This window comes from Pleuronectes platessa, chromosome 10 (genome assembly GCF_947347685.1).
Source record: "Pleuronectes platessa chromosome 10, fPlePla1.1, whole genome shotgun sequence".
In the NCBI taxonomy this organism is placed as follows: domain Eukaryota; kingdom Metazoa; phylum Chordata; class Actinopteri; order Pleuronectiformes; family Pleuronectidae; genus Pleuronectes; species Pleuronectes platessa.
In genome coordinates this window covers 20817419-20832283 of record NC_070635.1, presented here as the reverse complement: position 1 = coordinate 20832283, position 14865 = coordinate 20817419, and the positions used below count along the sequence as shown (strand labels likewise).

At 41.6% G+C, this 14865-nt stretch overlaps 1 protein-coding gene across 2 annotated transcripts in view; it reads left to right on the top strand.

The window, feature by feature from the left end:
- ascc3 (activating signal cointegrator 1 complex subunit 3) overlaps positions 1 to 14865 on the top strand; it is a 121076-nt gene that overhangs the window by 76867 nt on the left and 29344 nt on the right. For both annotated transcript variants that reach the window (XM_053432395.1, XM_053432394.1), the window contains exons 15-27: positions 3995 to 4186; positions 5192 to 5416; positions 7039 to 7158; positions 7447 to 7611; positions 8043 to 8129; positions 8315 to 8491; positions 9674 to 9899; positions 10728 to 10882; positions 12422 to 12520; positions 13138 to 13306; positions 13716 to 13936; positions 14045 to 14130; positions 14259 to 14425. In XM_053432395.1, coding sequence (XP_053288370.1) covers positions 3995 to 4186; positions 5192 to 5416; positions 7039 to 7158; positions 7447 to 7611; positions 8043 to 8129; positions 8315 to 8491; positions 9674 to 9899; positions 10728 to 10882; positions 12422 to 12520; positions 13138 to 13306; positions 13716 to 13936; positions 14045 to 14130; positions 14259 to 14425 — 2089 coding nt within the window. The remainder of the gene's footprint in view (positions 1 to 3994; positions 4187 to 5191; positions 5417 to 7038; positions 7159 to 7446; positions 7612 to 8042; positions 8130 to 8314; positions 8492 to 9673; positions 9900 to 10727; positions 10883 to 12421; positions 12521 to 13137; positions 13307 to 13715; positions 13937 to 14044; positions 14131 to 14258; positions 14426 to 14865) is intronic.

Sequence of the window (14865 nt, the reverse complement as noted above, 5' to 3'; positions counted from 1 at the left end):
GCTTCTCAGAGCACTGATCAACAACAGTGAGTCGTAGCTCAAAGGCTGGTGGAGACTGGAGTGACACAGTGGAGTGACAGACTCTCACATCACAAGAATCGGTGGCTGGAAATAGAAACGCAGCTTTGTGTAATAGTGGGACAGTGAGTAGAAAGCGGAGAGTTTCTCCACCCACCGACTATTCTAGGATTACAGCTCATCTGCAGTGTCATAGCCTCAGGGAGGGGCCTCGCTTCTTATCATGGTAGCACGTAGCAAGTCCATTTTCGTCTTTAATCGCTGCTTCATCAGCATTAAAACAGACACATTCTTCTCTGCCACCCACTAAGCTCAAGAACTAAGGGCTGGTGCCATATAGTTGCTTTCTATTGTCTCTGCTAACACATATAACATATCAGCAAATACACACAAAAATGTACTTTCAACCAGCCAAGATATTTAGATTTTCACCAAATGTTGCTTTATTGTGTTCAGGTTTTATGCCGTGACTACTTCACATTTCTCTGTGTCTCAATTCTCCTTCATCGTCCGCGATCTGAAATAAGATGTTCTGGCCTTTCCATTGCATCACCAGCTTGTCCCGTCCTTACAGCGGTCGCCTATCCACACATTTTTGGACGAAAAAGTTATTTGGTTGATTAAAAACGCTGAGAAGCAGACGGAAGAGCTATAAGAGGATGATTCGCCCTCAGTTCTCTTGGACACCAACTTCAAAGGCAACTGATGAAAACTGTAACCGAACACGACACACAACACAGTGTCTTTTAGGTTTGTTCCTCCTTAGGAACTAACCATTCAAATCATATTTTTATACATTTACCAAAAGCTGCATTCAGCAAACTAAGGTTTTCCATAGTTAAGAGGGAAGACCAACGGAGAAGAGGCATCTGTGGACTTATTTAATCTGTATCTCAAGGCGTTACTGTTTAGATGCAGCAGAATGGACATTCACACAAATAACGACTGAACCTGATTTATTATTATTATCTGATTCAAATGACCATTTCAGCAGAGGAAACTGACAGCCGTAAAGAATAATACAGCAAATCAACATGAGTTTGTTTTAGCATCGTGCGACCAATCACTTTTTCCCTCTGTGGACTTTTTATGGCTCACAGCAGGTCTACTCTACTGCAGAATGATTGAAGCAGCCAATTCAATACTAATTTAGTGGGCCTGTTATATTTTTATCTGTTTACAGCAATGGTGTCGTCAAAGAAATTTAAAAGAGCTACCAAAAAATCTCCCGCATTTAGTTCTCATGAGAACAGGAGACAGTTGGATCAGGAGAGCGGCAAATTTAGTAAATGTCCCGCTTTAGATGGATCTACAACAGAAACGCGATATGAAGAGAACGAGGCCGATTATGATAGAAAAGAGGAGTAGAGTGGGTGTGAGTGGAAACTCGTCCTCCCACTCCCTCCTGCCTATCTGCCATTAAAAGCCAGCCTCTTTGAACAATATGACTATCAAGGGCCACTAAATGAACCACAATTAGCCACATGTCTCCGTGATGTCAAAGTAAATGAGGAGTTTTGTTGCTCACGAGTGTCAGTGTTGATGGTGATAATGTGAGACGGAGGCCATCTATCCACCACTCTCCACTACAGAGACACACACCCTCATTCGCCACATTTTCGGTGTGATTTTTTGCACTTTGAAGTCTCGGCTTTGAAAGTGGTGTGATGTGTAAAAATACTGACGCTTCCATATTTCTAAAAATGCTTTTGCTTCGCTCCTGTATATTGTTTCTCAAAGCATCAGGGATACATAAGGCCTCTCTTTAAATTGTCAAAAATGTAAAACCAGTCACATACACCTGGTTGTATTTAGGTCTCCTTACAGACAGCTTGACAAGCTTCTGAATAGTTTATTACAGCTCTGGTGTTGGCTGGTGTCCTCTCTGTAGTCACAGCCTCGATAGACAGTAAGTGGAGCTGGCAGGTGGCTGTCTGTGGACTGAGGGAGCTCTGCAGCAGCGGCAGCAGCGAGCGGCGGGGCCTAATGGGACCTGATCAGGAGCTTAGGTCACTGCCATCTCAGATACAACCATGGCACAGCAGACATCAGCGCAAACTCACCTTAGATTAGAGGCTGGAAGCATGGCTGTAACACACTCTGACATCTCAAAGCAAAGCCTCAGCCATAGCATTTCAATTACCCACCTTTCCCTGCTCACATGGATCTCAACAGCACAGGGCACAGCGGCCCCCAGGACTTGCACCAGGCCAAAGTGTGCACTGGTTTTCAAACAGATATGGCTTTAGACAGCAGAGCAGGCTTGCTTTCTCTTCTCTTGCATCACCTGCATGGGATTGTCATCTGAATAAATCCTTGCTTCAAGTGCAGTAAGTGGAAGAGTAACAGGACAACTCTCTTCCAAATCACCTCTTAAGTCGAGAGATGACACTAAATCTGTGTTGAAGATGTCCAAAAATCATTGTGAATGAAACCTTCAAGACTTCAATGACGAATTAGGTCCCACATTGTGTCTTCTGACCAAATCTACAAACTGAAGAGTTACCATGTACCTACGGTCATATTTCCCAAAATATAGAAAATGTCAGCTGTCACTGCTGGGAAATAAACGAGGATGATTTGAAGGCAAAGCTCCAGATTTACCATTCATCTTAGTTCCAACCTTCACTTGCGCTCATAAGCTTTGGACAGTGACTGAAAGAACCAGACTGCGTATATGAGCGACTGAAATGAATTCTCTGCCCTTGGTGGCTGAGCTCAGCTTTAAGTAGACCTCATTGCTGCTTCGAGTCAGTTGAGGTGTTCGGGAATCTGATTAGGATGCCTCCTGGGGGCTTTCCTCCGGACGCCTGGAGTTCTCCCAGGAGGAACCGGAAGATGTTGGTCGACGAGAGGGACCTCTGCTTTGCTTGACCTGCTGCCGCCACCACCCGACCCTGGATAAATGGCAGAGAATTAAATGTAGCCAACAGAATCTGACACTGAAGAAACAACAGTCACTTTTTCAATAGAAATGATCTGTGAAAGAGATTTATACTTATCTGGATTTTTTTCTTGACATCTATTATTTTCACATTATGGAGAACCCCTCCCCCCCCCTTTTTAGCAATTAGCAATGTGCCATTTTATCAGATTTCAGTCAGACAGCAAAAGACCTGCTGCACAGTTGGGTTCTTAAGGTCTCAGTCCTTCTCCTCCATCCACAAGGTTAGCAACCATTTGTGAGTGTGTGTGTGTGTGTGTGTCAGTGTGTGTGTGTGTGTGTGTGTGTGTGTGTGTGTGTGTGTGTGTGTGTGTGTGTGTGTCAGTGTGTGTCAGTGTGTGTGTGTGTGTGTGTGTGTGTGTGTGTGTGTGTGTGTGTGTGTGTGTGTGTGTGTGTGTGTGTGTGTGTGTGTGTGTGTGTGTGTGTGTGTGTGTGTGTCAGTGTGTGTGTCAGCTGCTGGCCGTAATGAGCTTTCTGTTTTCGCGGTGCACAGGCCTGCTGGGTACTGACCTCCATTTAGATGCCCAGAGAGAGAGATAAACCCTGTGATGATGACTTCCCTGAAGCCCGGCCAGGTCATAGCCCTGCTGTCAGTCACCAGCACACATCTCAATCTCACTGACTGTGTGTGGTCTCCAGGCTGCGGATGTTGTTTACCTCTGCAGCGTGCAGTGCATTACAATCCACCAAATGGCCTGGTCATACCTTTTGAGGACTTCCTTATGATGAGGGTTAGGATCGTGTGTATGGTCCGATGTGACTCTTCTCACACATCGTCATGTTCTTGTTCTAGACAGCTTTTAGAGAGGTTTTTTTTTTTCATTGATGATATTATTCTGGAAAAATACAACAGGAATCTTGGCTGAGCTCCTCAGGTGTCTCGTCTCTCTGCAGTTCAAAAAAACATTGGACTGAAGTTCACTTTCAACCTTTTACAACCGAAAAACCCAGAGCTGCTTTATTTACCCTTATTCCCTTAAACAGTTTTCTCTTTTTTCCCCTGAAACTTACCTCACTATCCATTTCTTTCAGATCCAGCGCTCCAGAAACAAGGAGATGAAGGAGATGTTCCCAGAAGGCTTTGGGATCCACCATGCCGGCATGCTGCGTTCTGACCGCAGTATGATGGAGAGCATGTTCTCCAAAGGCTACCTCAAGGTGCTGGTCAGCACTGCCACACTGGCCTGGGGAGTGAACCTGCCGGCCCATGCAGTCATCATCAAGGTCCTGGCGATTAGTTTTTACTTGTTTGGCTTGTCTTCTTGCATTTTTCTACTTGCCCATAAATTCTTTAAGCAACTGCACCAGAATCTCAATCTCACACCTTCAGGGATCTTAAATGGGTCAATGACTCTGTGACATCCGTTGGGACTTTCTTTAATAATACACACACGCACACTGGAGCAAAGGTAGCTTTTGTTGGCAAGAGCCATAAAGTGGATCCTTAATTTGGTTGCTACTGAGGATCTTAATCTGACAAATGTATAGAGTTTCATTGTTGAATAGGGACTTTTTTAGTTTTTTTCTAGTTTAACGTGGCTTTTCATTTCCCAGCTGATCACTGTAATATTTTCTTTTAAAGCATTTCTCACAAAGGGAAAAATGTCCTCTCAGGTGGTAGGACAGTGTCTGTGGGATCAAGTGAAAATAAATTACTTGTGTGTGAGTCCTTGGTGCAACAGACTTGGGTCATTGATGTTAATACAAAAATAATACACATACCAAAGAGCATTAATACATAAATATACCAAAGAGTTTAGTCCGCAGAAAACTGCTGACTAAAAACAATTGTAGGAAAGTGTAATAAACTTGGTTACCATGAAATCTGATCAAACCAAGAGAAGAAGCATTAATGTTAACTAATTAACATTTAATGCACCATCTCATCCATTACATTTAGCATGCTGTTTTAAGTCCAGTGCACAGAATGTACAAATTTAACAACAAACTATAATTTGTATTTGTTTTGCTTACATATGAATCTTTGAAAATTTCATTATTGATTTTGGGGATTTGTCTCTAATAAGATAATATTATCAATGATTTACAGTATCCAATATTGAGCTCTTGCTGTTGCACTGCAGGAGAAATCCCATTTGTAACAACAAGGTATTTGGTGACTCATTTTAAATCGGGTGCTATTTACATGTACATAATGTTTTCACAGAAATGAATCTTCCGGTGTTTCAAGTCGTCTGAATCTGCGTCTGTCTCTGGTTTCTCTAACAGGGCACTCAGATCTACGATGCCAAGCGCGGGGCCCTAGTGGATCTGGGTATCCTGGATGTCATGCAGATTTTCGGCCGAGCCGGTCGTCCTCAGTTTGACAAGTACGGCGAGGGCACCATCATCACTTCCCATGATAAGCTGAGTCATTACCTGACCCTGCTGACTCAGCAGAACCCCATCGAGAGTCAGTTTCTGGACAGCCTGGCGGACAACCTCAACGCTGAGGTCAGTTTCTCCACACCCTGCTTCGACAGGACAAGGATTAATGTCTTCTCTATTCTTTCAAGTCTAAAATATAACGTTTTTCTTCGTTCTCTTCTGAAAAATTTATGCTGAGGTGAAGGGGAAGGTTATATATGTATTTTTGTGGAAGCTTTTCTTACAGTGATAAAAATTCAGTCAAATCTTTACTGGTTTAACTAGAGCAACTTTCAGCAGTTTCATCATCCTGTATAATGTGAGAAGATACTTTATTTGTTACATTAGGTCTCTGTGTAACATTACACCTGTGTGGTTAACAACAAGATTACATTACCTGTTATTAATACATTATTGTGTTATAATCTTGGTTTATTTTGAGGGAGAAATCTTTGAAATCTTCAACACGTGTATTTAACATCTCATTTCTTCTGTGTTTTTTTTGTGAGTTTCAATTCTTCATCAGGTGATGCAGTGATTTGTTTTAACTGTTAAATTTATGAGAATGTTGTGTATTTTTCCGATTGGGGGGGGGGGGGGAAGTGGTCCTCTTTAGAGGTTCATTGTATAGCATTTAGTGACATCTAGTGGTGAGGTTACATGTTGCAGCTGAATACCCCTCATCTACCAACCCCCTTCCAAACATGACAAACTGAGGTAGCCTTCAGTTGTCGAACTGTAAAAAGCATGTCAGCTTCATAGATAGGACCCACTCTGAGGTTTATATAAAGTATTTAAATATAAAGGGCCCATTCTGGGTATATTAAACGACTATTGGTACAATTCAGATGAAACACACTAGTCAAAATATTACTAGAATTGCTTTATATTCCGTTTCTGCTAATAGATCCTTTTCACCTAGGTCTTACACACTGAACCTCTAAGGAAAAATTTGATAAAATAGTAATCACATTACCTCATGATCATTTATTCATTCAGTACTTATGGACCGAAATCTGCTGAGACTGTATACAACATCAAGTTTTTTTATTAAAAGCACAATATCCAAATCAACAAATTGAAGAAACATTAAAGCAATTAAAACATTACTGTGCTCATGTCGCCCAGAAAATGAGAAGAATTCAAATGAATACAAAGATAAAAATATTAGCAAGAAAGTGGGGAAAAGATTGTAGAAAAACTCTATACTTTTTTTCCTATTTGAAATGATAGGAAATTGAATTGACAAATTTTTACTCTTTTCATTTGACTTCAAAGCAATTCAATGTGGCCAATAATTTATAATAATGAGGCAAATAAAGTCTTATATGAATAAAATATTATTATTATTACATTTTAATTGTCTATTACATGATATGTTCTTTAAAAATATGAAGGATGTCATATGAACTTTAGTGGAGGCTTCACAATGATTAGCAGTTTTGTCAGACTGCCACTTGAACTCCCCTAAAAATCCTCTTAACTCTGTTTTAAAGCAAACATACATGTTAATATAGTTTGGCAGTTGATAGGTGGTTAATCTGCATTTTGATCCAAACAGTGCTGCTAACATGTGTTGTTGGAAAGAGGATACAGTAGTAAGAGCGGGCTGTGTCCATTTTGCAGTTTCCTCAAATGACCGTTAGATGGCAGCAGAGACCAGTAACATGACTTACAAGCGTTTCTGTTTCTTTTCCCTTCTGCTTTAGATTGCGTTGGGGACAGTCACCAACGTGGAAGAGGCCGTGAGGTGGCTGAGTTATACCTACTTCTATGTTCGCATGAGGGCCAACCCATTGGCGTATGGCATCAACCACAAGGCTTATCAGGTTGGTGGTTCAAAGTGACACTTCTATTATTCTGCTGTTTATCAGTGAGACAACAAAGTTCTCTTCAGGACTATTATGATGAAAGAACACGAATAAAAGAACGAGTTTTCTCTATAAGTGCCTTGAGATAATGTATGTTGTAATTTGGTGATATTCTTTCCTCCAAAGAGGCAAATATTAGGAGGAGTTATTGATAGGACAACAATCAGATATACTAACTCTTAAGGAATGTATGGAAGATCTTCATATGTGTTGTCTGATTGAAATCAAACACTGATATTGTTTCAGTTGGATCCGTCCTTGGAGCTGTACAGGAGGGAGCTGGTGGTGGAGTCTGGCAGAAAGTTGGACAAGGCCAGGATGATCCGCTTTGAGGAGCGAACCGGCTACTTCGGCTCCACTGACCTGGGAAGGACCGCCAGTCACTTCTATATCAGATACAACACCATAGAGGTAGAGTAACTTCTCCATCAGATACACCACAGAGGTAGAGTCACTTCTACATCAGCTACAACACCATAGAGGTAGAATCACTTCTGCGTCACATACACCATAGAGGCAGAGTCACTTCTATATCAGATATACCATAGTAGTAAACTCTATACACATAACCCCTTAAAAGTGAAAACAAGCTACATAGTTAATTAGAGATACAGGTGAGTTGTTAAAGTTGACATTTTATCACCTGTCTAGTTCTCATTTTTAGTTTCCTGTACCTTTCCTGTACCTGTATCCTATTATTTGCCCAGTAGGTAAGCAAGCGGGTATTTTGTTTCCTGTACAAGTGTAACCATGTTAATCCAAGGAGCCTTGTTTAGTTCAACACAATAATGTTGTTTAATTCTATACATCTTATTCTTCTTGTTTGTTCTCCATCCCTGAAGACATTCAACGAGCTCTTCAACTCTCAGAGAACAGAAGCTGAAGTCTTCAGTATCGTGTCCAAGGCCGAGGAGTTTGAACAGCTTAAGGTGAGGGGTCATCACAAACTCACCACAGGTACAACTAGGACAGTCAGAGCTTCAGTCAAGCCCTGAGATCTCAGCACAAATGTTTCAAAATGAAGTAGTTCATTATTATTAATCTGTAGTCACCCAGTAAACAGCTGATGACAACTTGTTGACGATTTAAAAACATAAATGTATTGTGCTGTTAGGTTCGTGATGAGGAGACGGAGGAGCTGGAGCAGTTGCTGTATAACAACTGTGAGCTGCAGGCTGCAGGCGGCGTGGAGAACGGCTACGGGAAGGTCAACATTCTGCTGCAGACCTACATCGGCCGCGGGGAGGTGGACAGCTTCTCGCTCATCTCCGACCTGTCATACGTGGCACAGGTGAGCAAGAAGGAACAACAGACACACACACTACATCGATGTATCAGTCAGTTAAACCACCAAATTACAATGAGCGCTACTATGTCAATTTTAAATCAAGTTTTAAAGTTACCAGCAGCTGTTAACAAGCTCTCAGTTGTAAATCCAGATGACAGGTTGTAGGACAAAAGGATTGACGAACTTAACAATTTGTTTGAGATTGAACTGAGATACATAAAGATACTCTGGGATACGGTTGTTAAATACACTTTCCATTTTTATTATTCAAAATGATTTGAATCGTTTTGAATATTAATGGATGATGCACTGTTAGCGAAATTTAGACACCTCATTTAAATTCACTATATCCAGAAATATATTTGGATCTGCAGCAAATCACAAACACTCGTAAATATCAGTCCCCCAAACGTCAGATATTTTTCATCCAAATCCATTAATTATTCTATGAGATATCAAAAACAACATATTTGATGGTTTCTTCTCTGACACATACCATACCCTTCCACAAGGTTCTGTGCTAATATGTCCAATAGTTTTTGCGTAGTCCAACTAACAGACAGACAAGCTGAGATAAATACATAACCTCGTTGGCGGAGGTAGTAAGGAAGAGTAGAGTGTGACCAAGATTTAACAGAATCCTTTTTATGGTAAGTCTCTTATGCCCAGAGTTCAGACTCCCCCTCCTCAGTCCAGCCACATCTCTCAGTCTCAGCCAGCTTTCATCACAGCCAGATCTGAATAATCTCCGATAAGAATGAATTCAGCCCTCAGATGATCAGATCACATTAACACCTGACCACATTCATCACTGCCCGGCCACATTTGAGCAGTCTATCAGTGAGTACCACCACGGCCACCTGACCTCTCCTTCAGAGCTGACATGAGTCATCCATCAGTGGACAGCTGTGGCCAACCTGGACGTCTGCTCTGAGCCCAGCCAGAAATTGTCATGATCACATGTGATCAATCTGCACTGTGGAGCATGTTGTACCATTCAGCTGCTGCGAGTGACCTTTGCTTCAAGTTTTCACTTGTTTCATTCCAACTTTTTTCCACAGGTTAAGTTATAGCTACTGATGTCTTGGGAAAGCAGAGATAACATATCTATAAATCAAATTATATTTTGTGTAGCTCTGACATAGATTCTGATGCAGTTTTTTTTTCCCCTCCTGCTTCTCTCAGAATGCTGCTCGAATCGTCAGAGCGTTGTTTGAGATTGCTCTGAGGAAGCGGTGGCCAGCCATGACCTACCGACTTCTCACCCTGTGCAAAGTGATTGACAAGAGGCTGTGGAGCTTTGCCCACCCCCTTCGACAGTTCCCCAACCTGAGTCACATTGTGCTGAACCGCTTGGAGGAGAAGAAGCTCACTGTGGACAAACTGAAGGAGATGAGAAAAGATGAGATTGGTAAACCCATTCGTCGCATTTCCACTTCCTCCCACTGCACTGACCGTTTAGAATGGTTGGGTCTGGTGAGGTTGTTTGGAGCCTGCACAGTAGTGATCAATGTGTGGAAGCCACACTAGCGAGGTCTCACGATACATACGCTCAACAAATCACAATTCAGAAAAAAGAGATCAGTGTGATATGAAGTACCTAAAAAAAACTTTTGGGGCAGCTCTTTTATTTTCTCTGATTTGGTCATTGTCCAATCTGCTAACGTGGAGGGGGGCGGGGTTCAATCATGACCTTTATTGTATAAGTTTTGGCTTCACTTTAAAGAATTGTTGTACTCTGTGTACAGTCGATGGTCTCAGATGGTCTTACAGACTCACCACATTTGGTTCAACTTAGGAAAGTTTTTTTTCATTCTGTGCTAAGCTATTGTCAATTAACCCAACACTTCTCCAGCAGATGTTTCACATTAAAAGCCTTCCAGTGGTTCAGGTTTGATTATCCCTCTCTGCTCTGGCCGACTTTTAATGTGAAACAGCTGCAGAGAGGCTTGATCTTCATTGTCAGTAGCTTAACAGTAATTGAAAGAATAGAAATGTCCAAGCGATTGGAAAATAGGAGTGCATGAAAGCAGTTTTTTTAATTCAAAATCAAAACTCCTCACAGCAGAGTGGTGACACTTTCATTTTACTGATGGAATTAGTGCATTATGTATTTAGCCGACACAGTAAGAATATGAGCTGCTATTAGCGAATTGTAATTGTACAGGTATGCACTTCAGCAGGTTAACTCATATTTATGACACAGAGCACATGTTAATGCCAGGTGTTTTTTTCACAGGTCATATGCTACACCACGTCAACGTCGGCTTATCGGTCAAACAGTGCGTCCATCAGATCCCCTCGATCAACATGGAGGCCAATATCCAGCCAATCACGCGCACCGTCCTGCGGATCCGTCTCCTCGTCACACCGGACTTCCACTGGAATGATCAGGTATACGATGTGTACAGTCTCACACATTCATACTGCTCCTGGGTGTTCCGCTTACTATTTAAAAATGGCTTGAAACAGCAAATGTTAATTAACATGTCATTGTGTCCAAATTGTTGATAGCTCCCAGTTCTGTGTGTAAGATTTAGGTGGAAGGGATCTATTGACAGATATTTGATATAAAATAATCCCAGTGATGTTTTCACGAGTGTGTTTCATCTAAATTATACAAATTGTTGTTTTATTTACCCTAGAATGGGCCCTTTATATTGAAATACTTTATATTTACATCGGGGGGGGGTTCCTCTATGGAGGCCGCCATGCTTCTTGTATAAGCCAAGACTGGATCATTTAAACACCCTTTGAGTTTTTAGGAAAACTGAAGGTTACCACAGGTTCTCTATTTATGATTGGATGGGGAGGATGAGGTGAGGGGTGTTCAGCTGCAACATGCAACTTCACCACTTTATGACACTTACTTCTACACGCTGCAACTTTAAAGGATTAGTTCATAGAAGGGTGGGTGAAATATTTGAGTCCACAAAACACTTCTGGAAGAATTTATTGCATCAGAATGTTTTTTTTAAATCACAGTGAACATACATATAGCAGTGGAGTTAGCATTAGATCATCCTACATACACAACTAAAAGTTGTTCTAGTTTCACCTTAAAGGAAAGACAAGCTGCTCCTCCTACCTTGTTCTTCTTATAGCCACAGAATCTCCATCTGTCCTCGTGAGCCAGAATGCCTCCAGACCTCGGCAGCATGTTCCACCTCAGCGGGCAGACCAGAGGGGATCATGGGAAGCTTAGTCCGGGGTTCCTACTGGAATCTGAGCGGAACAGGAAGCTCATTGTTGCTGGCTGTTTATGAAGATGAATGTTTATGTCCAATTAGCGATGCATGCTTCAATCATGAGAGAGTGGTAACAGAACACTGGCTGGCTTAGCCGTGATCTGGCTGCAGAGCCAGGACACATGTACCGACACATGAGCCGCCTTCCTGATGGCACCCAGGAAACACGCAGCACACACTCGCATGATTCATGTTATCACAGCCCTGAGGGTATCAAACTTGCGGTGCTTATAGGCTGATATTTTGTATTATCATTGTATTATCGTTATAATAGAATTTTATCTTTTTTATGTCTCCGGGATGGGTGTAGGTTGGAAGAGACATGTAGAATGTTCTATGTAGAAGGGCCAAGTGCATGCACACACATAGACACAGAGAACACAGTGACACAGCATTTTTCTTCCTCTGTCTCTTCCCTTTTTTCTGTCAGTTATACGTAAATATTTTAATAAAGAATTTGATTGAACTCATTGACCATCAGATATGAGCAAAGGACAATAAAAAAAAAAACATTAACAGTGATATGTTCGAGTAAGTCTGAGACCACTTTCCCAGTCATGACTGGTCTCTCCCATAACATATATGTTATATGTTGTAGGTCTTTTGTTTATTTGTTGGTTTATTAACACCACTGTAATGTGAATAATTAAGATGGATTGAATTGTCCTGTCCCTCTATGGTACAGGTCCATGGGTCAGTGGGGGAGCCATGGTGGTTGTGGGTGGAGGATCCCATCAATGATCACATCTACCACTCAGAGTACTTCCTCCTGCAGAAGAAACAGGTTAGTTTGATTTCTATCACCCATGGCACAGGAGGTAGAGAAGGTCGCCCACTAACCTCAGGGTGGGGGGTTCAACTTCAAGTCTCCTTGGGCCAAACAATCAACCTCAAATGGTGAATGATATAACATAGAAAAGTGCTGTGAAGAGCTGTAAAGTGCTTTGGGTTTGACATAATAATTTTTACATTTCCAGGCTGATTTGATACTGGCTACTTGGGTATTGTTCAGTTGCCATCTTTTTATGTTAATGCTACTACTAGGTGTTGTGTGGCATGATGTGTGGCTTTAAGTCAATTGGTTTTATCTGTATACATGGTGTTGAAAATACAGATGAATGCTAGTTTGTATCACCACAATTCTTTCTCTGAATGAACACTCTTTATTTAATCTTGAATGGCAGCACAGAACATTGCTGATAATTGTTTTAAGATTTCACTTTATATATTAGCTTTTATGCATAACTTGTGGGAGGACTTTTATCATCCATAAGATGAGAAAAGCCATATATAAATTTGGACTATGTACAACTGTTGACATTAAGACAATATACCTCAAACAACACTGTGCTACGCGTGCTCTTGCTTCTTTTAAGTCGGTGTGTGTGTATGTTTATCCAGGTAGTAACAGCGGAGCCGCAGCACATAGTGTTCACCATCCCCATCTTTGAGCCGTTGCCCTCTCAGTACTACATCAAGGCAGTGTCTGACCGCTGGCTCGGGGCAGAGGCTCTTTGCATCATCAACTTCCAGAACCTCATCTTACCCGAGAGACACCCCCCGCACACAGGTACACACACTCCACATCTCAAAGACACATTCATGTTGTGGCAAAAATGACTGTCTGTTTTTGTGTTATAACACCATAGTTGCTGGACTTAAATATAGTGATTGCAGCCTGACTACTATCGACTCTAGCTATTGATCTAAATTTACTACATTCCCTGCATCAAAAATGCTCTGTACAGTTGCTACATAAGCTTTAAGTTTGAATCCTCAACATTTTTATCTCAATAAATGTCAGATTTTGTCCATTGCTTGAATTGTTTTTACTGAGTAAAAAATATGTCACCTTTAGTTAGTGTTGTTTACATTCATTCCCTTCTGTACTAAATTAATTATTTTTGGATGCAGCCTTATTTTGGAAACCACAAACTTGAAATGTACCTTCTCCCCTGTTCCTCTTCTCCTCCTGTCAGAGCTTCTGGACCTGCAGCCGTTGCCGGTGACGGCTCTGGGTAACCCTCAGTTCGAGAGCCTGTTCAAGTTCACTCACTTCAACCCCATCCAGACCCAGATCTTCCACACGCTGTACCACACCAACACTAATGTCCTGCTGGGGGCGCCAACAGGCTCTGGAAAAACCATTGCTGCAGAGATGGCCATGTTTCGGGTGTTCAACGAATATCCGACCTCCAAGGTTAGACGGGCTGGCTCTGTCTCTTTTACTGTGGAATTCAATGGGATTTTTGTTAAAGGAATCACTGCTGTCAGTTTTAGTATCAACTACATGCTTCCATTTGTTTAGGTGGTGTACATCGCCCCTATGAAAGCCCTGGTGAGAGAAAGGATTGAGGACTGGAAGATCAGAATTGAGCAACAACTTGGAAAGAAGTGAGTGAAGACAGAGCGAGAATGGGTCATCAGCTGTTTGTTGGCATATTCAGATGCTTTTTATCTGGGTGGATTTTGGCTAAACACTAGCAATTATTAAAGAAATTAACTAATCTGTGTGTGTGTAGAGTGGTGGAACTGACGGGTGACGTGACTCCAGACATGAGAACTATTGCGCAGGCCGACCTCATCGTCACCACACCGGAGAAGTGGGATGGAGTGAGCAGAAGCTGGCAGAACCGAAGCTACGTTCAGAAAGTGGCCATTCTCATCATCGACGAAATCCACTTGCTTGGTAAGAGACCACAGCAAAGTGGCATTAGGCCATTAGAACAAGATCATTTCGTTAATCTCAAACAAGTACTAAATCCTATGATTTTTTTTTCTTCTTTTCTTTAATGCCCATCGTTTGTAGCTCATGGCCAAATACATCCAATAATCTTCAGTTTTATTTCTAGGAGGTTTTAAAAGTTTTTTATCCTCGTTAACAGATGGCAGCTGTGCACTTTAATACACATGTGTACAAGCACAGAAATGAACAAGATACTTTTTCATCAAATTACTTTCTTCCACAGATCACAGTGAGACTGTCAAAATATATCTAAAATGCATATTATATCTGATGTACGTTACTATGTATCATAAACCTGATGTCTCATCTGCCAACATGGAGGGGATAGGATTAATGACTTACAATGCCAGTCACCAGGGGGCAAACCAGATGTTTTGGCCTAA